The following is a 23,905-nucleotide window of genomic DNA, read 5'->3' as shown; positions in this document are numbered from 1 at the left end:
CCCCGCTGCGGCACCGCGGTCTCATTACAGCACAGAGCGAGTTCGCTCTGCACGTAATGATGGGCAGTACAGGGGACGGAGCATCGTTACGTCACGGCTCTGCCCCTCGTGACGTCACGGCCCGCCCCTTTCAATACAAGTCTATGGGAGGGGGCGCGGCGGTCGTCACGCCCCCTCCCATAGACTTGCATTAAGAGGACGGGCCGTGATGTCACGAGGGGCGGAGCCATGATGTCACGCTGCTCCGTCCCCCGTATCGCCCGTCATTACGCAGAGAGCGAACTCACTCTGTGCTGTAATGATAGCGCTGTGCCACAGCGGGGATCCCAGGGCTCCCCAGCAGTGGGACCGCGGTGATCTGACATCTTATCCCCTATCCTTTGGATAGGGGATAAGATGTCTAGGGGCGGAGTACCCCATTAAGGTGAAAAAGGGCTGCATCCTTAAGGGGTTAATAAAAAAAAAAGGTATTGCTTTTGAATTGTGGTTCAACAGAATCATTTTGAAAAAGAAAATAAGGAATCTAGACAGGATGGTACCCTGAACTTAATATTTTGCTGCACATCCTTTTGAGGCTGTCACTGCGATCAGACGATTTCTTTAACTCTCAAAGAGATTTCTGCAACTGTCTTCAGGTATCTTGGCCCACTCCTCTTAAAGGGGTACTCCACCCCTAGACATGGTTTTGATAAATCTCCCCCAGTGTTCTTTTTTTTTGTATACTTCATTTTTTACCTTTGAACATAAAATAGATATGACTTGCCAATAACCTCCAGTTTTGTCTCAGCAGTCCAAAAGACTTTCTCCCAGAAGCAAGCTTTTTGGCTTGTCCATATGCATTTTGGCAAATTCTAGTCTAGTTTTTTTTATGATTTGCTTTTAACAGTGGTGTCTTCCTCGGTTTTCTTCCATTACGTCCACTTTGACTCAAACAGCCAGGTGGTGCGATCTCAAACTTATGCACCTTGACCTTGGAGTTCACCTCTAATGTCTCTGGAATTTATTTTAGGCTCTTTGGTTACCAATTATATTATTTATCCCTTCAATTTGTTACTAGAATGTCGAACATACATTACAGGCATGATGTAAACGGAGCATAGCATCACTACGAAAAGATAATTCAATACAAACAGGGCGAATAACAATACTTGCAATAGTAAACCTAAATGTCTCACTGTTAAAAAGTTAAATGTTGTCATGTGAAAGCTGCAGTTGTTAAAGAAAAAGAAGAGCATGTTCTCACTGTTCTTGAGATTTTTTTGTGAACGACAAGGAAATATTTCAAGAGTAAAAGAGAATCTGGAAAACAAAAATGGAGAACAAAGGATCTTTGAGGAAGAATTCTGAAGCATGACGCATTATGTAATCACTTAATAGGTACTTTGCATTTCCAATATTTTTATGAATACACTAGGCAGCCTTGGTCAAACAAAACACAGCAATGTCAGGAACTCTAAAGGTAATGAGTTAATAAAGTGATTTTCCATAGACCTACAGGTTTAGAATAAAAACTAGATGAGATTTTCAAAGATAAAACAACAACAAAAAAGCCTTGGAACAGACCGGAACTTTCTGTAAGAACCCAGACATAAGCAAAACAAGTTTCTAATAACAAGTGGTCACTTTTTAATTTCAATTCCATTTTCACTGGGAGCTTTACACATAAAGCACATAAACACATAAACCGTAATTAATAATAACAAAGGCGAAGTTTACTATTTACCTTACCCATATTCTACCCATCTGTAGCAGCACTGCCTACGCCTAGATTCATTTTAAACAACTTTCAGGGCCCAGTTGAAATTGGCATGTTGGGAAAAAACATTCAGAGTTTACACTTTTGAGTTAATCTGTTTGGCTTTGTAGATACCACGTGTGTACACATAGTTTCAATTATTTAATATGCCATAAAGGATATGCATTTTAAAATAAAGTGGTCAACACAAGATAGAGGCTGGCGATGAGAAAAAGTCATGTACTAGTGAGTCAGGTGTCTGTGCCAGAGGGACAATACACTTACAATTTTTAACAAAGAGCTTTCTACTTTGTAGTCTTTAACCCCTTAAGGACTGAGCCCTTTTTCACCTTAAGGACTCGGCCATTTTTTGCAATTCTGACCACTGTCACTTTAAACATTAATAACTCTGGAATGCTTTTAGTTATCATTCTGATTCCGAGACTGTTTTTTCGTGACATATTCTACTTTAACTTAGTGGTAAAATTTTGTGGTAACTTGCATCCTTTCTTGGTGAAAAATCCCAAAATTTGATGAAAAATTTGAAAATTTAGCATTTTTCTAACTTTGAAGCTCTCTGCTTGTAAGGAAAATGGATATTCAAAATAATTTTTTTTTTTATTCACATATACAATATGTCTACTTTATATTTGCATCATAAAATTGATGAGTTTTTACTTTTGGAAGACATCAGAGGGCTTCAAAGTTCCGCAGCAATTTTCCAATTTTTCACAAAATTTTGAAACTCGCTTTTTTTCAGGGACCAGTTCAGGTTTGAAGTGGATTTGAAGGGTCTTCATATTAGAAATACCCCATAAATGACCCCATTATAAAAACTGCACCCCCGAAAGTATTCAAAATGACATTCAGTAAGCGTTTTAACCCTTTAGGTGTTTCACAGGAATAGCAGCAAAGTGAAGGAGAAAATACACAATCTTCATTTTTTACACTCGCTTGTTCTTGTAGACCCAATTTTTGAATTTTTGCAAGGGGTAAAAAGGAGAAAACTTTTACTTGTATTTGAAACCCAATTTCTCTCGAGTAAGGACATACCTCATATTTCTATGTTAATTGTTCGGCGGGCGCAGTAGAGGGCTCAGAAGGGAAGGAGCGTCAAATGGTTTTTGGGGGGCATGTCACCTTTAGGAAGCCCCTATGGTGCCAGAACTGCAAAAAACCCCACATGGCATACCATTTTGGAAACTAGACCCTCAGGGAACGTAACAAGGGGTAATGTGAACCTTAATACCCCACAGGTGATTCACGACTTTTGCATATGTAAAAAAAAAAATTTTTTTTACCTAAAATGCTTGGTTTCCCTAAAGTTTTACATTTTTAAAAAGGGTAATAGCAGAAAATACACCCCAAAATTTGAAGCCCAATTTCTCCCGATTCAGAAAACACCCCATATGGGGGTGAAAAGTGCTCTGCTGGCGCACTACAGGTCTCAGAAGAGAAGGAGTCACATTTGGCTTTTTTGAAGGAAATTTTGCTCTGGGGGCATGCCGCATTTAGGAAGCCCCTATGGTGCCAGGACAGCAAAAAAAAAACACATGGCATACCATTTTGGAAACTAGACCCCTCGGGGAACGTAACAAGGGGTAAAGTGAACCTTAATACCCTACAGGTGTTTCACGACTTTTGCATATGTAAAAAAAAATAAAAAAATGTACCTAAAATGCTTGGTTTCCCAAAAAATTTACATTTATACAAAGGGTTAAAGCAGAAAATACCCCCCAAAATTTGAAGCCCAATTTCTCCCGATTCAGAAAACACCCCATATGGGGGTGAAAAGTGCTCTGCTGGCGCACTACAGGTCTCAGAAGAGAAGGAGTCACATTTGGCTTTTTGAAAGCAAATTTTGCTCTGGGGGCATGCCGCATTTAGGAAGCCCCTATGGTGCCAGGACCGCAAAAAATACCCACATGGCATACCATTTTGGAAACTAGACCCCTCGGGGAACGTAACAAGGGGTTAAGTGAACCTTAATACCCCACAGGCGTTTCACGACTAAAAAAATTTTTTACCTAAAATGCTTCTTTTCCCAAAAACTTTACATTTTTAAAAAGGGTAAAAGCAGAAAATACCCCCCAAAATTTGAAGCCCAATTTCTCCCGAGTACAGCGATACCCCATATGTGACCCTTAACTGTTGCCTTGAAATACGACAGGGCTCCAAAGTGAGAGCGCCATGCGCATTTGAGGCCTTAATTAGGGACTTGCATAGGGGTGGACATAGGGGTATTCCACGCCAGTGATTCCCAAACAGGGTGCCTCCAGCTGTTGTAAAACTCCCAGCATGCCTGGACAGTCAACGGCTGTCCGACAATACTGGGAGTTGTTGTTTTGCAACAGCTGGAGGCTCCGTTTTGGAAACCATGGCGTACCAGATGTTTTTCATTTTTATTAGGGAGGGGAGGGGGGTTGTATAGGGGTATGTGTATACGTAGTGTTTTTTACTTTTTATTTTATTTTTTGTGGTAGTGTAGTGTAGTGTTTTTAGGGTACAGTCGCACGGGCGGGGGTTCACAGTAGTTTATCGCTGGCAGTTTGAGCTGTTGCAGAAAATTTGCTGCAGCTCAAACTTGCAGCCCGATACCTACTGTAATCCTCCGCCCATGTGAGTGTACCCTGTACATTCACATTGGGGGGGACCTCCAGCTGTTGCAAAACTAAAACTCCCAGCATGCGCTGACAGACTGTACATGCTGAGAGTTTTAGTTTTGCAACAGCTGTAGGCACACTGGTTATGTATCACGGAGTTTGTGACCTTACTCAGTGTTTCAAAACCAGTGTGCCTCCAGCTGTTGCAAAACTACAACTCCCAGCATGTACGGTGCATGGTGTAAGGTGACTGCTGGGAGTTGTAGTTTGCAACTGCTGGAGGCACACCGGTCGTGAAACACTGAGTTAGGTAAAAAAAAAAACCTCTAAGTTTCACAACCAGTGTGCCTTCAGCTGTTGCAAAACTACAACTCTCAGCAGTCACCGACAGCAAACGGGCATGCTGGGAGTTGTAGTTATGCAACCAGCAGATGCACCACTACAACTCCCAGCATGCACTTTAGCTGTTTGTGCAAGCTGGGAGTTGTAGTTATACAACAGCTGAAGGTACACTTTTCCATAGAAATAATGTGCCTCCAGCTGTTGCAAAACCATAAGTCCCAGCATGCCCATAAGGGAATGCTGGGAGTTGTGGTGGTCTGCCTCCTGCTGTTGCATAACTACAGCTCCCAGCATGCCCTTTTTGCATGCTGGGAGCTGTTGCTAAGCAACAGCAGGAGGCTGTAACTCACCTCCTGCTGTTGCTTCATCGCTGGACTGTCCCTCGCCGCCGCCGTCGCTCCTGGGGCCCCGATCCCAACATGGACGCCGGGGATCGGGGTCCCCAGCACCCGGGGTCGTCTTCCCGCACCCGCTCACGCCCTCCGGAAGAGGGGCGGAGCGGGTGCGGGAGTGACGCCCGCAGCAGGCGCCCTGATTGGTCGGCCGGTAATCCGGCCGACGAATCAGGGCGATCGTGAGGTGGCATCAGTGCCTCCTCACCCCTGCAGGCTCTGGCTGTTCGGGGCCGTCAGAGACGGCCCCGAACAGCCAGTAATTCCGGGTCACCGGGTCACTGGAGACCCGATTGACCCGGAATCGCCGCAGATCGCTGGACTGAATTGTCCAGCGATCTGCGGCGATCGCCGACATGGGGGGGCATAATGACCCCCCTGGGCGATATGCCGGGATGCCTGCTGAACGATTTCAGCAGGCATCCGGCTCCGGTCCCCAACCGGCTAGCGGTGGGGGCCGGAATTCCCACGGGCATATGGATACGCCCTGCGTCCTTAAGGACTCGGGATGCAGGGCGTATCCATACGCCCTGCGTCCTTAAGAGGTTAATGAGTGAATATGAAGCAAACCCCTTTGTCCAAGATCAATTCTCAGGGACCAAAACAAACTTTAAAATATATTATAGTATAACACATCTAGCAATGACTTCTCATATGAAGATGTATCCATCCCTATGGCATGGCTGTTCATAAAACTTCTGTCATGCCTAGTTTTGAACATGAAACCTCAACAACATAAAACATTAAATGTGCCTTTAATGTGTTTTGCAGAATACAAAACATAAGAATAGACTCAAAAAAAAAAAAAACTTCACACACAGTTATTCTAAGAAACTTAGAAAACAGGAAATAAATGGGAACAAATGAAGGGTAGCAAATCAGATAAGAAACTTTAAAGCTTTACAAGTATTGGGACTGTGAGAAGTTTATACGAACATTATCATTGGTATAGGTGGTAGAACTGTAGCAAACAATTCTACATTCTGACTCACTGACAGATCAGGAGGAGGCACTGGTTGCATACTATTCAGTTTCTTGCATAGGGTGCTCCCATTTTGGTGGTTCAAGATGGAGTGTCAATGGGGCAAAATATTCTCCATCTTCTGCGAATATTTTTTATAATTTACTGAGAAGAGAATTTTATATTTTCTCCGACAAATTTGTGGAATATATTAATCAAAATTATCTAAATCTTGCTTTTACTGCTATCCTTTTTTTGTGGATGATGGTTTGTGTATGTGTAGGCCTGGCTGAAAGTAGTGTGATGGTGGATTGGTGTTACTTGTAGTATCCTGCTGTATCCTGACTGATGTTACTAGCGTATACAGCATGAAATGGCGGAGTTATGTCAACAGCGTAGAGCAGGAGCTGGCGGACTGGTAGAAGCAGAAAGGTGGGGGTTTGAAAATGTTATAATGTTTCAATGAAGTTTTTTTCAAATTTTGAAATTAAAATTAAAATTCAATTATATGGTTCCTGAACTGGTGATGCTGACATGCTTTGGTGGTGTATGCGTAGACCTGGCTGAAACTACAGGGAGGTTGCAACAACAACCTTCAGCATGTCAGAGTGGTTTACTGGAGGAAGTCCTAGTAGTCTGCATAAAGCAGCAGGTTGAGAAAACATTAAAATTTATTAAAATTTTAGCCAGCCAAGTGACCCAGGCCTGGCTGGCTGCAGGGAGGTTGCAACAGCAATCTTCAGCATGTCAGAAAGGTTTACCCGAGGAAGTTGTAGTAGCCTGCATAAAGCAGCCGGTTGAGAAACCATTAAAATAATTTAAAATTTGGCCAGTTGCAACAGCAAACCTTCAACATGTAGTGGTTTACTGGAGGAAGTTGTAGTATCCTGCAAAATTTTGCCCCAGCCAGCCAGGCGGTCCAGGCCTGGCTGGAAGTAGCAGGTTGGCAAAAAAAAAATCTATTTTAATTTAGCCAGCAGCCTTGGCATGTGACAAATGTTCCTGATTAGCTGCCAATCCCATAGCTCTTAATCACACTGGCTTCAGAAATTGTCTTGCTGTTGTATAAAAAAGTCAGTCATTGCTTTTCGCTGCTGGTAGAGGCGGTCCAACAGGCGTAAAGTGGAGTTCCACCATGTTGGAACGTTGCAAATAAGGTGGTGTTGTGGAAGAGCGTTTTGATGTTGCAGGTGAAGCAAGCCATGTTTAAAAGCATATGAACAGTTATACCGAACGCAAATTTACCTGCACGTAGACACCACTGGCTTGACACCTGGACAAGTTGCCAAGAAACGTTTAGCACCTAGACACAGCACTTTGACGATGTTTGTGCCCTTATCGTTGACAATGTTTCCCAATTTCCACTCACGACTTGAGATCCAGTGTGAAACCTCTTGTTGCAGACAGAGCAGCAGCTCCTCCACCATGTGGAGGCTCAGCAGGTGTAACACAGCATGGCAGCGCTATATTTTGCAGCGAGTGGGGTAGGAGGAGAATGAGATACGCTCTTCCCCGTGGGGTGTAAAACAGTTGCGAGGGATCTGGAGGATCATCAGTAGCAGAAGTAGCGTTTAGCCGGCGTTGTGGGGCGTCTCGACTGTTTCACGTGGCCTTGTGGTGTCACGGTCTAACCGTATATGGAGAAGTGGATCCGCTGTCCTGTGTGGACAATGGCAGGACAGTACCAGGGAGCGGAATCTAAGGTGCCACTGGTTTTCCCCAGAGCCCGCCGCAAAGCGGGATGAACTTGCTGCGGCAGGTCGCTACCCCTGGCACGATCTGTCCACACAGGTTTACCAGATGTAACTTGGCACAGAGAATGAAGCGTAGACAGACGAAGCACGGGTCAGAAGGCTGGCTGCAAGGATGCGTAGTTGGATCCTAGGCACAAGGTCAGGAGGCAGGCAGCAAAGGAGCAAGGTCAGGTCACAAGCTGGAGGTAAGTAGGCAGGAGGCAAAGGAGCAGTCAGGTCACAAGCTGGAGGTCAGAAACACTAATATGGAATGCACACAGTAACGCTTTCTCTAGGGCACTAAGCACAAAGATCCGGCACCATGGTAGGGAGGTGCCGGACTAATATAGGTTCCACCAGCAGGGAACCAATTAAGGGCGTATCGGCCCTTTAAATCTAGTAATGCCAGCGCGTGCCCTAAGGAAGGATGGTGTGTGCGCCAGCAATGAAGAGCAGAAGACACACCGGGGGACAGAGAGAGGTGAGGGGATGCCCGGGGCGCGCATGCGGGCAACGTTCCGCATAGCGAGTCCCGGAGCCACCGAGACAGGTAGAAGGAGTGCGCTCACCGCCGGACAGAACAGCCGGAGAGTTACCCATAGCAACGCCTGGGACACGCGTGCGGGAGCATCCCGCCCCGCAATTGTCGGAGCCAGAGATAATAGGAGAGAGCCCATAACACGTAGAGACATAGTTCCTACACTAGGACCCTGGCCACGGCTTACTTTCTGTTTGCAGAGACAACATATTGCCGCGTTCTCTGCATCAGGTAAGGTGGAAAAGAAGTTCCGCACATGAGAATAATCGGACAGGGAATGCACCACCTGACCTGTGTGGTTTTTTACCGAAACCTGAACAGGCAGTAGCGCTGACATCACCTGAGCTCATCAGACCAGCAGCCCTACGCCTGTTACGTTTCACAGGTTTTTTCCCCTACCTCGGCTACGCTCTTCTTCGCTGGCACTGCCACTACCCTACTGCTCTAAACAGGTCAGCTCATGCCCAGGTGGTTCCCATGTCCTGTCCAACATCACATCATCCTCAACATCAAACTCCTTATCTTCCACGCCACTCCTCTCTGCATGGACTTCTTGGGCTCCTTGCTCCCCCTCAGCATAGCCACCTCGAAGCCTTACAGTATCTCCACCATGCCTACCAACACCAGTCCCGCTTGTGCTGGGCTCGACCACTGATTCTACTTCCACCACCTCACCAACACACTCCAAAACTTGACTGCCCCCACACAACTCCTCGTGGTTAGTGCTATCCTTCTGAGTAGTAATAGGGAGGGGGGGGGGGGCAAAGCCAGAGATGAGGAAGCAAAGCTTCTAGGATGGACCTTTTCACTTCCCCATGTGATTGTAGACGTCAAGAAATCCACTTACCGGAGGCTCACCGTCATATTGTCTTCCTCCTCAGAAGTCGTATGACAGAAATATTCCAGTAAAGCCATAACATCCTGTGAAACCACATTAATTATCTTAGGCGGTGAGAACTAGGGATGGCCGACGCAGCTGCCACACCACACCTAGCTGCTGTTGCCGCTAACTGTACTAGTACTGCTAGGGACATTCCTACTGGCAGACAACATGGCGGGGGTTATCTGCCCTCTACCATATCCACAAACTTGTTTTCCAGGCATGTTTTTTTGGGGTTACTTTTATCCTTTTTAGGTAATTTTTCCACCAACCTACTTGTCAAATCTAAGCTGCAATGCTTTGAACTTTGCGTGGCAGAGATGAAAGCACAATGAGTACTGAAGGTGTTTGAGGAACAATATTAAATGCACCAGAACCATATAACACTACAGGCTAAATATGTGTAACTTTAACATGCTTTTTGCATAGCAGGGATGAAAGCAGAATGGGTACTGAAGGTGTTTGTCGAACAATATTAAATGCACCACAACCGTATAACACTACAGGCTAAATACATGTAAATTCAACAGGCTTTCTAGGTGGCAGAGGAGACGGCACAATGAGTACTGAAGTTGTTTGCGGAACAATATTAAATCTACCAGAACCGTATAACACTAAAGGCTAGAATGAACGGAGTACTACTAACAGTTGCTGTTTAACCCCTTAAGGACACAGCCCATTATGACCTTAAGGACCAGAGCATTGTTTACATTTCTGAACACTGTCACTTTAAGCATTAACAACTCTGGGATGCTTTTACTTATGAATTTAATTCTGATAACTTTTTTCCTTACATATTCTATTGTATGTTAGTGGAAAATTTTCGTCAATACTTGCAACATTTCTTGGTGAAAAATTCCAAAATTTCATGGCAAAGTTGAAAAATCTGTATTTTTCTAACTTTAAAGCTCTCTGCCTGTACGGAAAATGGACATTCCAAATAAATTATATATTTATTCACATATACAATATGTCTACTTTAGGTTTGCATCATAAAGTTGACATGTTTTTACTTTTTGAAGACATTAGGGGACTTCAAAGTATAGCATCGATTTTTCAACTTTTCACGAAAATTTCAAAATCAGAATTTTTTAGGGACCAGTTCAGTTTTGAAGTGAATTTGAGTGACTTTATGCTCGAAATACCCCATAATGGAGGACTCCATTACGTAAACTGCACCTTCCAAGGTGTTCAAAATGACATTCAGAAAGTTTGCTAACCCTTTAGGTGTTTCACAGAAATAGCAGCAAGGTGGAGGAGAAAATTCAAGATCTTTGGGGGGGGGGGGGGGGGGGCATGTCGCATTTAGACAGAACAGCAGAAAAAAAAAACACATGACACACTATTTGGGAAACTATACCCCTCAAGGAACATAACAAGGGGTATAGTGATCCTTAACAGCCTGCAGGTGATTGACAAACTTTTGTTAAGGTGGGACTTGAAAATGAAAAATTAGATTTTTTTCACTAAAATGCTGGTGTTACCCCGAATTTTTCATTTTTACAAGGGGTAATAGGAGAAAAAGCCCCCCAAAATTTGTAACCCCATTTCTTCTGAGTATGGAAATGCCCCATATGTGGATGTTAAGTGCTCTGCAGGTGTACAACAGGGCTCAGAAGAGAAGGAGCGCCATTGGGCTTTTGGAGAGAGAATTTGGTTGGAATAGAAGTCGGGAGCCATGTGCGTTTACAAAGCCCCCCTGCTACCTAAACAGTGGACCCCGCCATACACACACACGTGACCCTATTTCGGAAACTACACCCCTCACAGAATGTAATAAGGGGTGCAGTGAGCATTTACACTCCACTGGTGTTTGACAGATGTTTGGAATAGTGGTCTGTGCAAATGAAATTTTTTTTTTTTAATTTTCATGGCCACTGTTCAAAAAAGTCTGTCAGACACCTGTGGGGTGTAAATGCTCACTGCATCCCTTATTACATTCTGTGAGGGGTGTAGTTTTCAAAACGGGGTCACATGTGGGGGGGCCCAGTGTTCTGGCAGCATGGGGGCTTTGTAAATGTTAGTGCGCCCGCAGAGCACTTAACATCAACATATGTGGTATTTCCATACTCAGAAGAAATCGTGTTACAAATTTTGGGGGGCTTTTTTCCAATTACCCCTTGTGAAAAAGAAAAATTTGGAGTAACACAATCATTTTAGTGAAAAAAAAAAATTTTTCATTTTCACATTCCAACTTTAATGACAATTTGTCAAACACCTATGGGGAACCAGCATGGTGCCTCCTCCACCAAAATACGACCCTACGACAGTGTTACCCAAACAGGGTGCCTCCAGCTGTTGCAAACTCCCAGCATGCCTGGACAGTCAATGGCTGTCCAGCAATACTGGGAGTTATTTTGCAACAGCTGGGGGAGATCAGTGTAAGGGTGAGTATATGCAGTGTTTTACTCTTTATTTTGTGTTAGTTTAGTGTGGTGTTTTTGGGGTACATTCACAAGGGCGGGGGATTACAGCAAGTTTCCCGCTGGGAGTTTGAGCTGCAGCAGAAAATTTTCCACAGGTCAAACTTAAAGCGGAAAAATTCACTGTAAACCCCTGCTCATGTGAATGTACCTTCACGTGGGGGGGGGGGGGGGACCTTCAGCTGTTGCAAGAATACAACTCCCAGCATGCATTGACAGACTGTGCATGCTGGGATTTGTAGTTATGCAACAGCTGGAGGCACACTGGTTGGGAAACACTGCGGTAGTCTGTTACCCAACCAGTGTGCCTCCAGTTGTTGCAAAATTAAAACTCCCAGCATGCCCAGACAGCCGAAGGACATGCTGGGAGCTGTAGATATGCAACAACTGGAGGGAAATAGTTTGGAGACCACTGTGTAGGGGTCTCAGAACTGTGGCCCTCCAGATGTTGCAAAACTTTAACTTCAAGCATGCCCAGACTGCCCAGGCATGCTGGGAGTTGTAGTTCGGCAACATCTGAAGTTTTGCAACATATGGTCGAGGGCCACAGTTTGGAGACCACTACACAGTGGTCTCCAAACTGTTCTTCTCCAGTTGTTGCATAACTTCAATTCCCAGCATGCCCTTCGGCTGTCAATGCATGCTGGGAGTTGTAGTTTTGCAACAACATGAGGTAGGGCTGGGCAGTATGACCAAATGTGCTTCACATTTTAACTTTTGGCGGTTCAACGGTATATAACGGTATTTACTTCTCCCCCCCCCCCCCCCCCTCCTAAATGAATTATCAGCCCAGCGCTGCTGTCTCGATTCGGCTAGCTGGATGTGGATCCTCTGTGTCAGCGAGGGATTGGCGTGGACCGTGTCGGTGGACTGGTTCTAGGGTTGCTACTTGTTTTCACCTGGTCTTGCTGCGGCGGTAGCAACCAGGTCGTATCCACTGGCAACGGCTCAACCTCGCTGACTGCTGAGAAGGCGTGGGACAGAAGGACTAGGCAGAAGCAAGGTCAGACGTAGCAGAAGATCGGGGCAGGCGGCAAGGTTCGTAGTCTATAGAAATAGCAGGAGGTCAGGAACACAGTATGGGTAAACACAGTAGTAGCTTTCTCAAGGCACTAAGGCAACAAGATCCGGCAGGGAAGTGCAGGGGAAGTGAGGTAATATAGCCAGGGAGCAGGTGGAAGCTAATTAGACTGATTGGGCCAGGCACCAATCATTGGTGCACTGGCCCTTTAAATCTTAGAGAGCTGGCGCGCGCACGCCCTAAGGAGCGGAGCCGCGCGCGCCAGGACATGACAGCCAGAGGCCGGGACAGGTGAGTGACTTGGGATGCGATTCGGGAGCGGGCGCGTCCCGCTATGCGAATCGCATCCCCGCCGGCAGTGTCAGTGCAGCGCTCCCGGTCAGCGGGTCTGACCGGGGCGCTGCAGAGAGAGGAACGCCGCGAGCGCTCCGGGGAGGAGCAGGGACCCGGAGCGCTCGGTGTAACAGCTGCGTTGTCCCCATCGGGGTAAATACTTACATATCACCCGCAGGCGCTGCCCTCCTCGTCCTCCTGTTTGTTGCGGCCGCCGGCGCTGACACTCTATACTGTGCGGTATCCCTATGCCCGGGCTGCAAAAGATAAGCAAAATAAACTTTAACGCATGTTCTGACGTCGGCCTTACGCTCTTCCTGGGGACGGGAACGTCGGAGAGCCGTCAGCCTATCACCGGCCGCAGTGATGTTCCGCATCGGCCGGTGATAGGCGGAGCCCACTGTCATGAAAGAAGCCGGCTACTTACATGACAGTGGGCTCAGCCTATCACCGGCCGAGGTGGAACATCACTGCGGCCGGTTATAGGCTGACGGCTGTCCAACGTTTCCGTCCCCAGGATGCAGGTGAGGCCAGTACTGGACCAACAGGAGGTGAATGAAAGTTTATTTTGTTTATTTTTTGCAGCCCGGGCATAGGGATACCGAACAGTATAGAGTGTCAGCGCCGGCAGGCCGCAACAAACAGGAGGACCAGGAGGGAAGCGCTTGCGGGTGATATGTGAGTATTTACCCCAATGGGGACAGCGCAGCGCTGGGCTGATAATTCATTAATTCCCGAGGGGGAGGGGCCAAACCGGTATTGCAGTATGGGTTAAAATTCATATCATGCAGCACAAACATTTCGGTGTTCGGTATGAACCGTTATACCGCCCAGCCCTAACGTGAGGTACACTGGTGCGGAAACACTGCTGTAGTCTGTTACCTAACTCAGTGTTTCCTAACCAGTGTGCCTCCAGTTGTTACAAAATTACAACTCCCAGCATGCCCGGACAGCCGAAGGGCATGCTGGGAGTTGTAGTTATGCAACAACTGGAGGAGAACAGTTTGGAGACCATTGTGTAGTGGTCTATAAACTGTGGCCCTCCAGATGTTGCAAAACTACAACTCCAAGCATGCCCAGACTGTCCAGGCATGCTGGGAGTTGTAGTTCAGCAACATCTGAAGGGCCAGATGTTGCAGAACTAAAATACCCAGCATGCCTGGCTGTCTGGGCATGCTTTGAATTGTAGTTTTGCAACATCTGGAGGGCTACAGTATGGACACCACTGTATAGTAGTCTCCAAACTGTGCCCTTCCAGATGTTGCAAAACTACAACTCTCAGCATGCCCAGACAGTCTGCTGGGAGTTCTACAACATCTGAAGGGCCAGATGTTACAGAACTACAACTCCCAGCATGCCTGGACTGTCTGTCTGGGCATGCTGAGAGTTGTAGTTTTGCAACATCTGGAAGGGCACAGTTTGGAAACCACTACACAGTGGTCTCCAAACTGTGGCCCTCAAGATGTTGCAAAACTACAACTCCCAACATGCCTAGACAGCCAAAGTCTGTGTCGGCATGCTGGGAGTTATAGTTTGGCAACTCCTAGAAGGCAGCTGTGAAGATCACTTACCATTGATCTTCACTGCTGCCTCTGCGCCACCTCCTCCGCCTAACTGCCGCCGGTCCCACTGCTGCCTGCCACAATCGCCGGTCCCCCACCTCGATCGCCAGTCCCCCCTCACTCTGGCCCCCGCCGCTATCTTCCCACCACTCTGCCCGGACTTCCAGGGGCGGGCAGAGCAGAGGATTTCAACTTTAACCCCCCCCCCTGCCCTGCGATTGGCCGGTCAGTCCTGACCAGCTAATCATAGGGGATAGAAGGAGGTGGTACCCACCTCACTCCTATCCTTCAGGAATCGAACGGCGAATCACGGCGATCACCGACAAGGGGGGTCTCAGGACCCCCCCAGGCGATATGCCGGGATGGCTGCTGATAGATATCAGCAGCCATCCCGTTCCGATCACTGCCCCGTGTGCAGCAGTGACCGGAAATGCCAAGGGCGTACAGGTGTGCCCTATGTCATAAAAGGGGTACTCCACCCCTGGCATCTTATCCCCTATCCAAAGGATAGGGGATAAGATGTTAGATCGCCGCGGTCCCGCTGCTGGGGACCCCGGGGATCGCTGCTGCGGCACCCCGCCATCATTACTACGCAGAGCGAGTTCGCTCTGTGCGTAATGACGGGCGATACAGGGGCCGGAGCAGTGTGACGTCATGGCTCCACCCCTCAAGACATCACGGCCTGTCCCCTTAATGCAAGTCTATGGCAGGGGGCGTGGCGACCACGCCCCCTCCCATAGACTTGTATTGACAGGGGCGGGCCCTGACATCACTAGGGGCGGAGCCGTGGCGTAACGATGCTCCGGCCCCTGTATTGTCCGTCACTACGTGCAGAGCGATCTCGCTCTGTGCAGTAATGATAGAGGGGTGTTGCAGCAGCGATCCCCAGGGTCCCCAGCAGCGGGACCCCGGCTATCTGACATCTTATCCCCTATCCTTTGGATAGGGGATAAGATGTCTAGGGGCGGAGTACCCCTTTAAGTACCAGGACGTCAGGGCATACCTGTACGCCCTGTGTCCTGAAGGGGTTAAGGACACAGCAGGTATTGGTCTTGAGTCAATTTTCAAGTTTATGTTTTCATTTTTGCCTCCTCCCCTTTTAGGAACCATAACTGTTTAATTTTGCCATCCACAGAGCCATATGAGGGCTTGCTTTTGCTGACCAATTGTATTTTTGCAATAAAATGTCAGCAGGACAAAATGTTGTCAGTTTCAGAACTCTCATAGAAAATGTAATATCTAAACTTTTGTTATTGTGTAACTTTTTTGTTGGGAGAAAAATGTACCACAGGTGCCACAATACTATAACCTCTTACAAAAACAGGAAGTAAACTATGGTTGAGGAATCGATGTCTAGACCTTAGCAGTGTATATATTTGGCAACATTCCAAAACACACATATATATATATATATAAAGAAGAACAGTCACATCTTCTTACCTGTGTTGTATAGTTAATATTTGCATTTTTCTGGTGGCAGAAAGACTAAAATTAACATAAAGTAAATATTAACACTTACCATAATATTCTGTTCTTTGTTATGTAAAACATTGAAAACTCAAAAAATAATCCATCAATATGTCTGCCTAATTAAATTATCAGTCTATAATTAACACTGATCATACTCCAAGGTACCTTGCTACAATGACAAAAAAGCAACACCATTTGTAAAATTTCTGTTATTTTTTTCATAGTACAAATGCTGTAATTACAGTATCTAATGCTTGTTTTTTTTAATGTGCCCCACCTGTCAAAATTGAAGCATTTCTGGGAGACTCCTACTGGTAAACAAGGAAAACAGTTTCAACATAACCATGAAAATTGTTCTAATTATTTTTGGTAAAATGTACCCATGCTCAAAAGCTCTGCACAGAATAGGCCTCACATATAAAAGAAGGGATTTTAACGATGCAACCAATCAGATTTAAGTCATCATTTATTCAGTGTGCAATTCAGAATGGAATATATTTTTTCAGGATACCAAGAATCGAGCTCCCAGGAGCAGAATGTCTGAAAATATCGAGGTCACTTCTGACCTGTGACTTCCCTGCAGACTATCACAATCTGTCGACTGAATTGCCATAAATCACATAGACTTGTTAGGGAGTTCCGGCAACTTCCTCTTCAGATGGCGATAGGCTGCAAGCAAGTCACGGGATCAGAAGCGTTACAATATTTTGAGACATTACCTGCTGCCGGGAGCACAATAAGAGGCCTGATGTATTGTCTTCAAGACAGATTCAGACACATTGAGGGAGATTTATCAAAACCTGTCCAGAGGAAAAGTGTCCAAGATGCCCAAAGCAACCAAACAGATCGCTTAATTCATTTTTCAGAGGCCTTTTCAGAAAAGAAAGAAGCAATCTGATTCAATCTGTGTTCAACTTAGCAACTTTTCCTCTAGACAGGTTTTGATAAATCTCCCCATTATATATACAACAATAAAATATGTCTGGCTTGCATGATCTATAAAGTTCTTCTTTGCCGTCTGGTAAAGGTCCTTGCCCGGACAGCTATACTGCCACATTTTATAAGGTGCTCTAGCAGGACTTACCGTATTTTTCGCCGTATAAGACGCACTTTTTCTTCCCCAAAACTGGGGGGGGAAAGTTGGTGCATCTTATACGGCGAATACACACCTATCGCGGCAGTCCCTGCGGCCATCAACGGCCGGGACCCGCAGCTAATACTGGACATCACCCATCGCAGTGATGCCCTGTATTAACCCTTCAGATGCGGCGATCAAAGCTGACCGCCGCGTCTGCAGGGAAAGTGACACTAACCCGGCTGTTCAGTCGGGCTGTTCGGGACCGCCGCGGTGAAATTGTGGCGTCCCCAACAGCTTACAGGACACCGGGAGGGACCTTACCTGCCTCCTCGGTGTCTGCTCCGTGCCGGGATCCCCTGCATGGCCGGCGCTCTCCTTCGTCGTCATCACGTCGTCGTGCACGCCGTCCCGTCATACAATAGGAGCGGCGTGCGTAGCGGCATCATGGCGACGACGGAGAGCGAGGATACCGGGCAGCCGAGACGGTCCGGAGCGACTTGGACACCCCGGGGATGCGGCGACAGCGATGGAGGGCGACATCCAGGGCAGCTTTGACGGGCGGTGATGGGTCCGGAGCGGCGGGGACACGTGAGTACTACCTCCTATACCAGTGGTCTTCAACCTGCGGACTTCCAGATGTTGCAAAACTACAACTCCCAGCATGCCCGGACAGCCAACATGCTGGGAGTTGTAGTTTTGCAACTTTTAAAGGTCCGCAGGTTAAAGATCACTGTCCTATACTTTACATTGTATTTGGTTCAGAATCTTTATTTTCTAGATTTTTATCCTATAAAATTAGGTGCGTCTAATATGCCGGAGCGTCTTATATGACGAAAAATACGGTATCTCCTAGTCTTCTTTTAACCTTTAATGTGGTTTCCAATGACTCCCCCTGCTTCCTTCGTGCATTTATTGTGGTAATTCCAATAAAGGATCCAAATATGTCAGAGCTACTACCCGATTCCTTTAATTAATGTTGATGCTAAGCTCTTTGCCAAGATGCTTGCTCTGCTGTTGAGCCTCTGCTTACTCACCTAGTCCTTCCGGATCAAATGGAATTTGTTCCCTCTAGAGAGGCTCGAGACAACACCTTAAAGAACTCCTTGTTGATCCAGCATGTGCAGACTGCTCACAAGCCTTGTATGATTTTATCTTTGTATGCCAAGAAGGTCTTTGATAGGGTGGATTGGCGGTCCAAGTGTCAAGATCTTACTCAAATTGGCCTTAGTCACTCCAGGCTAGAATAAGAATTAATGGGGTGCTGTCCGATTCACAAAATATCAAAAATGGCACTAGGCAAGGTTGCTCCTTGTTGCCTCTATTATGCATTCTGGTGATGGAGCATCAGGGGCTTTTGCCGATCATCTTTTGTTGTATCTTACTTGTTCGGAGGCCTTCTTGCCGGCTGTGTTCTTAGTCATTGCTGAATACAGCAGTTTTTAGCAACTACAAGATTTATCTATCCAAGAACATGACCCTGGATGTCTCCTTGGGCTCAGCAGTCACATTCCCTCTGTGCCGAACTTTACGTTTCACTTGGAAGTCCTCTTCTATTTCGTTTCTGGGAGTTCAAGTCCCTAATGACATGCCCCGGATTTATGAATTGAACTTCGATCAGTTGCAGGTCTCTTTTAAAGTTTGAAAGTGGGATAGACTTCTCATGGATAGGTCGGGTTAACATCCTTAACCCCTTAACGACGCAGGACGTAAATGTACGTCCTGGCGAGCTGGTACTTAACGCACCAGGACGTACATTTACGTCCTAAGCATAACCGCGAGCATCGGAGCGATGCCCGGATCATGTGCGTCAGGTGCCGGCTGCTGATCGCAGCCAGGGACCCGCCAGTAATGGCAGTCATCCGCGATCCCGCGGATGTCCACTATTAACCCCTCAGATGCCGTGATCAATACAGATCACGGCATCTGCAGCATCGCGGTCACTAAAATGGATGATCAGATCGCCCGCAGCGCTGCCGCGGTGATCCGATCATCCAGCATGGCAGACGGAGGTCCCCTCACCTGCCTCCGCTGCCTTCCCGGAGTCTTCTGCTCTGATCTGCTTTCCCGCAGACCAGAGCAGAAGATGACCGATAACACTGATCAGTGCTATGTCCTATACATAAAACTGAACAGTATTAGCAATCGAATAATTGCTATAAATAGTCCCCTAAAGTGTAAAAATAAAAGTTTAAAAAAAAGTGAAAAAATGTGAAAAACCCCCTACCCCAATAAAAACGTAAATTGTCCCATTTTCCCTATTTCACCCCCCAAAAATGTTAAAAATAATATTTTATATACATATTTGGTATCGCCGCCTGCGTAAATATCTGAACTATTAAAATAAAATGTTAATGATACCGTACGGTGAACGGCATTAACATTAAAAAAAATATCAAAATAGCAGCTTTTTTATAACATTTTATTTCAAAAGAATTTAATAAAAAATGGATTAAAAGTTTTATATAAGCAAATATGGTATCAATAAAAAGTACAGATCACGGCGCAAAAAATGAGCCCTCATACTGCCGCTTGTACGGAAAAATGAAAAAGTTATAGGTCTTCAAAATAGGGGGATTTTAAACGTACTACTTTGGTTAAAAAGTTAGCGATTTTTTTTAAGCGCAACAGTAATAGAAAAGTATGTTATTATGGATATCATTTTAATCGTATTGACCCAAAAAATAAAGAACACATGTAATTTTTACCGTAAATTGTATGGCGTGAAAATGAAACCTTACAAAATTAGCAAAATTACGGTTTTCTTTTTAATTTTCCCACAGAAATAGTATTTTTTTTGGTTGCGCTATACATTTTATGGTGTGATGGCATTACAACGGACAACTGGTCGCGCAAAAAACAAGCCTCATACTAGTCTGTGGATGAAAATATTAAAGAGTTATGATTTTTTGAAGGCGAGGAGGAAAAAACAAAAACGTAAAAATAAAATTGTCTGAGTCCTTAAGGCCCAAATGGGCTGAGTCCTTAAGGGGTTAAAGAAGTAACTCCGCTGCCCCAGCATTCTGAATATTTTGTTCCAAATGCTAGGTGCGGCGGCGTGGCGTCACGGCTACGCCCCTCATGCCATCACGCCACAACCCCTCAATGTAAGTTTATGGGATGGGATATGACTGCCGCCACACCCCCTCCCATAGACTTGCATTGAGGGGGTGTGGCATGACATCACAACCCCGCTGCCCACACCCAGCATTCTAAACGAACGCAGGTGCTGCACAGAGATCGTGGATAGGGGATAAGATGTTTAGAGGTGTACCCCTTTAAGATGACCCTTCTGCCTCATCTTTTGTATCTCCTTTTTTGGTATGTTGACCAGACTTTTCATATGATATATCTGGGGCTCTTTGTGCAATAGACTGGCCCACCTTACTATGATTAGATCAAAGTGGACAGGAGGTTGGGGCCTGATTCTTTTTGTTATTACTTAACAGCAGTGTTCTCTTGAATTATACACTGGTTTGATCACTCAGCTTCTAAACTGTGGGCTTGCTTCAAATCCTCTCTAACTTGTTATGCTTACAGCTATCCCGTGAGTATGTCATTCCTACTAGTCGGGTTCCTACCTTGCTAGCTTTCCCTTGGTACAGGTATTACTGCAAGTTTGTACTACGTATCGGGGTAAAGTGGGTTTACTTTGTCCCAGTGGCCTGTTGACTCCTATCTGGGAAACCCTGACTTCTCACCAGCCAGGGATAATTTTTAAGGTAGACTGAGGGGCTTTACTTTTCTGTTCTCACAGGTCCTTCAGTCATCTTCCATGAAGACAATGCCTGAGGTGCTAATTAATACACCTTCAAATCCTCTGTCGTTATGGCAATACACCCAGCTCAGCCACCTTTATTACACACTTGCTGAGTACCCGGCGTTGCCCGGTTTTTCTTTCCTAATCCTTGTTGGGAAGGAAAATAAACAAAGGAGGAAGCTTTTGACTTCATATCCCGTCCTCATATATTGTTGTCATATCCCAACCCCCTATCCCGTCCTCCTAACCCGACCTCCTATCCTGTCCTCCTATCCCGACCTCCTAACCCGTCCTCCTATCTCAATCTCCTATCTCGTCCTCCTATCCAGTCCTATCCCGTCCTCCTTTCTCGACCTCCTATCCCGACCTCCTATCCCGTCCTCCTATCTCTACCTCCTATCCTGATCTCCTATCCTGTCCTCCTTTCCCGTCCTCCTATTTTGACCTCCTATCCCGTCCTCCTATCCCGTCTTCCTATCTTGATGTCCTATCCCGGCCTCCTATTCTGACCTCCTATCCCGTCCTCCTATCCTTATCTCGACCTCCTATCTCGACCTCCTATCCAGACCTCCTATCCAGACCTCCAATCCCTACCTCCTATCCCGTCCTCCTATCCAATCCATCTATCCCAAACTCCTATCCTGACCTCCTATCCTGACCTCCTATCCCATCCTCATATCCCCTGCTCCTATCTTGACCTCCTATCCTGACCTTCTATCCCAATCTCCTATCCCGTTCTCCTATCCAGTTCATCTATCCCAACCTCCTATCTCGACCTCCTATCCCGACCTCCTATCCCATCCTCCTATCCCGTCCTCCTATGCCGACCTCCTATCCCGTCCTCCTATCCCGACCTCCTATCTTGACCTCCTATCCCGACCCGTAATATGTGTACCAGGTATTGAAATATCTCCAGCTGTACAGAAGTTATGTGGGAACATACATTTCCCATTGATTCGCATGGGACTTTAAACAAAAGCCCTGACCCTCACAAATGGGGGTAGTTAAGGGTTAAATTAACTATCCTATATTTTAAGTGGACATATAAGTAACATGTGACCAAGTATTATGGAAATATCTCCAGCCGTTTGGAAGTTATGCAGTAACATATATTTCCCATTGACTTGTATGGGACTTTAAACATAAACCCCGTCCCTGGCAAATCGGGGTGGGTAAGGGTTAAATCACCTATCCTATGTTTGTTGTTGACATATAAGTAACATGTGTGCCAAGTTTCATGTTAATATCTTTAGCCGTTTGGACGTGATGCTGGAACATACACACATACACACACACACGTTGAGTTTTATATATATATATATATATAGACTAGCTGAATACCCGGCGTTGCCCGGTTTTTCCTTCCTAATCCTTGTTGGGGAGGAAAATAAACAAAGGAGGAAGCTTTTGACTTCATATCCCGTCCTCATGTATTGTTGTCATATCCCAACCTCCAATCTCGTCCTCATATCTCGTCCTCACATCTTGTCCTCCTATGCCAACCTCCTATCCCGTCCTCCTATCCCGACCTCCTATCCCATCCTCCTATCCCGACCTCCTATCCCATCCTCATATCCCGACCCATAATATGTGTACCAGTTATTGAAATATCTCTTGCCGTATGGAAGTTATATGGGAACATACATTTCCCATTAATTTGCTTGGGACTTTAAACAAAAACCCCAACCCTCACAAATGGGGGTAGTTAAGGGTTAAATTAACTATCCTATATTTTAAGTGGACATATAAGTAACATGTGACCAAGTATTATGGAAATATCTCCAGCCGTTTGGAAGTTATGCAGTAATATATATTTCCCATTGACTTGTATGGGACTCTAAATATAAACCCTGCCCCTGGCAAGTGTGGGTGAGTAAGGGTTAAATCATCTATCCTATGTTTGTTGTTGACATATAAGTCACATGTGTGCCAAGTTTCATGTTAATATCTTTAGCCATTTGGACGTGATACTGGAACATACATACATACATACATACACGTTGAGTTTTATATATATATAGATTAAAGGAGGCCTGTGACCTTCATAGTCTCCCATTTCCTATTGAGACTATGTGTATAAGAACCCCCTCCTGCCAGTGTATTCTACCCTTCTTTAGCTTCTTTTGGATAATCGTCTGACCTCTTAGGAGGAGTGAGCCCAGGTATTGGGAAGGAATGTTTGGCAGCTTCACGCTCAGCCAATGAAGCATTTATTTCTCAATGGCAACCGTGGGAGGAGGACTAGCAGGTCTTCTCATTTGTCCCCCATTGCTTGGTTTCTCTCCCTTTTCTCCTCTTTTTCTTGGTTCCTTTCACGCTTTCTTTCTTTTTCTTTTTCAAAGTAGTTTTTTTTCCTTGTTCCCCATATGCACTTTTTATATTTATTTTCAAAGAGTTTTATAAAGTGGTTTTAGGTAAAATAAGCAGCATATAATATATAAATGTATAAATGAATTCACAGCAGTGAATAATAATGACGAGCATAATAATGAGGCGGCATCAAGTCAGAAGCAAACAAATAGAGTCATCAAAAATAGAATAAAGGCCCAGCAGTGAAAAAGCCATCAGGAAGTCGTGAGTAGACAACCGCTCTGGATCACGACATTTATAAGAAACCTAAAAAAGCGCCTCTAAAACAGTCCATAAAACTTATTGCTAACAACTATAGCTCCCCATAGCACTTTTAATTGAAATCCATTCTTTGTGTTTTATTATGCTTGTATATGTTAGAGAATGTTTCTTTGATTTTGTTTTGCTTTCACCTTTTTCCTCTAACTGTCCCCCTTTTGTTGCTTAATGAAACAGTGAAAAATAAATAAAACTAACGTAATGAAAAAGACATAACATATACTCACCTACCTTTCTGCCTTGGGCGTCCCATGTGACATCTTTGGCTCCTCACTGAACGCTCTGGCTGCTACATAGAGACAGACTTGGCTAGGTGTCTCACCTCAGTCGGCCATTATTGCTGAGATAAGTCTGCCCTGGAAATGGCATGGAAAACATTCAGCAGGGGATCAGAAGATGTCACAGGGAAATTTCAGAGTGAGAGAGGAAGACATGTGGTTGTTTGCTAA

At 45.5% G+C, this 23,905-nt stretch overlaps 1 protein-coding gene across 5 annotated transcripts in view; it reads right to left on the bottom strand.

Annotated features, from left to right (window-relative positions):
• Positions 1–479: 479 nt before the first annotated feature.
• LOC130333476 (uncharacterized) overlaps positions 480–23,905 on the bottom strand; it is a 43,145-nt gene continuing 19,719 nt past the window's right edge. Inside the window, exons 2-3 of one of the 5 annotated variants that reach the window (XM_056553846.1) lie at positions 15,964–15,993; positions 480–1,299 (exon numbers count right to left, since the gene is read on the bottom strand). In XM_056553846.1, the coding sequence (XP_056409821.1) occupies positions 1,282–1,299; positions 15,964–15,993 (48 nt within the window). In that variant the 3' untranslated portion in view covers positions 480–1,281. Of the gene's footprint in view, positions 1,300–13,126; positions 13,219–15,963; positions 15,994–16,632; positions 16,663–23,574; positions 23,813–23,905 lie in introns of those variants that run through there. The other 4 variants (XM_056553845.1, XR_008875653.1, XM_056553848.1 and 1 more) reach the window with 4 other exon arrangements.

The sequence above is a fragment of the Hyla sarda genome, unplaced genomic scaffold, assembly GCF_029499605.1.
Source record: "Hyla sarda isolate aHylSar1 unplaced genomic scaffold, aHylSar1.hap1 scaffold_411, whole genome shotgun sequence".
Classification (NCBI taxonomy): Eukaryota; Metazoa; Chordata; class Amphibia; order Anura; family Hylidae; genus Hyla; species Hyla sarda.
Note: the sequence above shows the minus strand (reverse complement) of the source record. Positions and strands in the feature narration are given on the sequence as shown.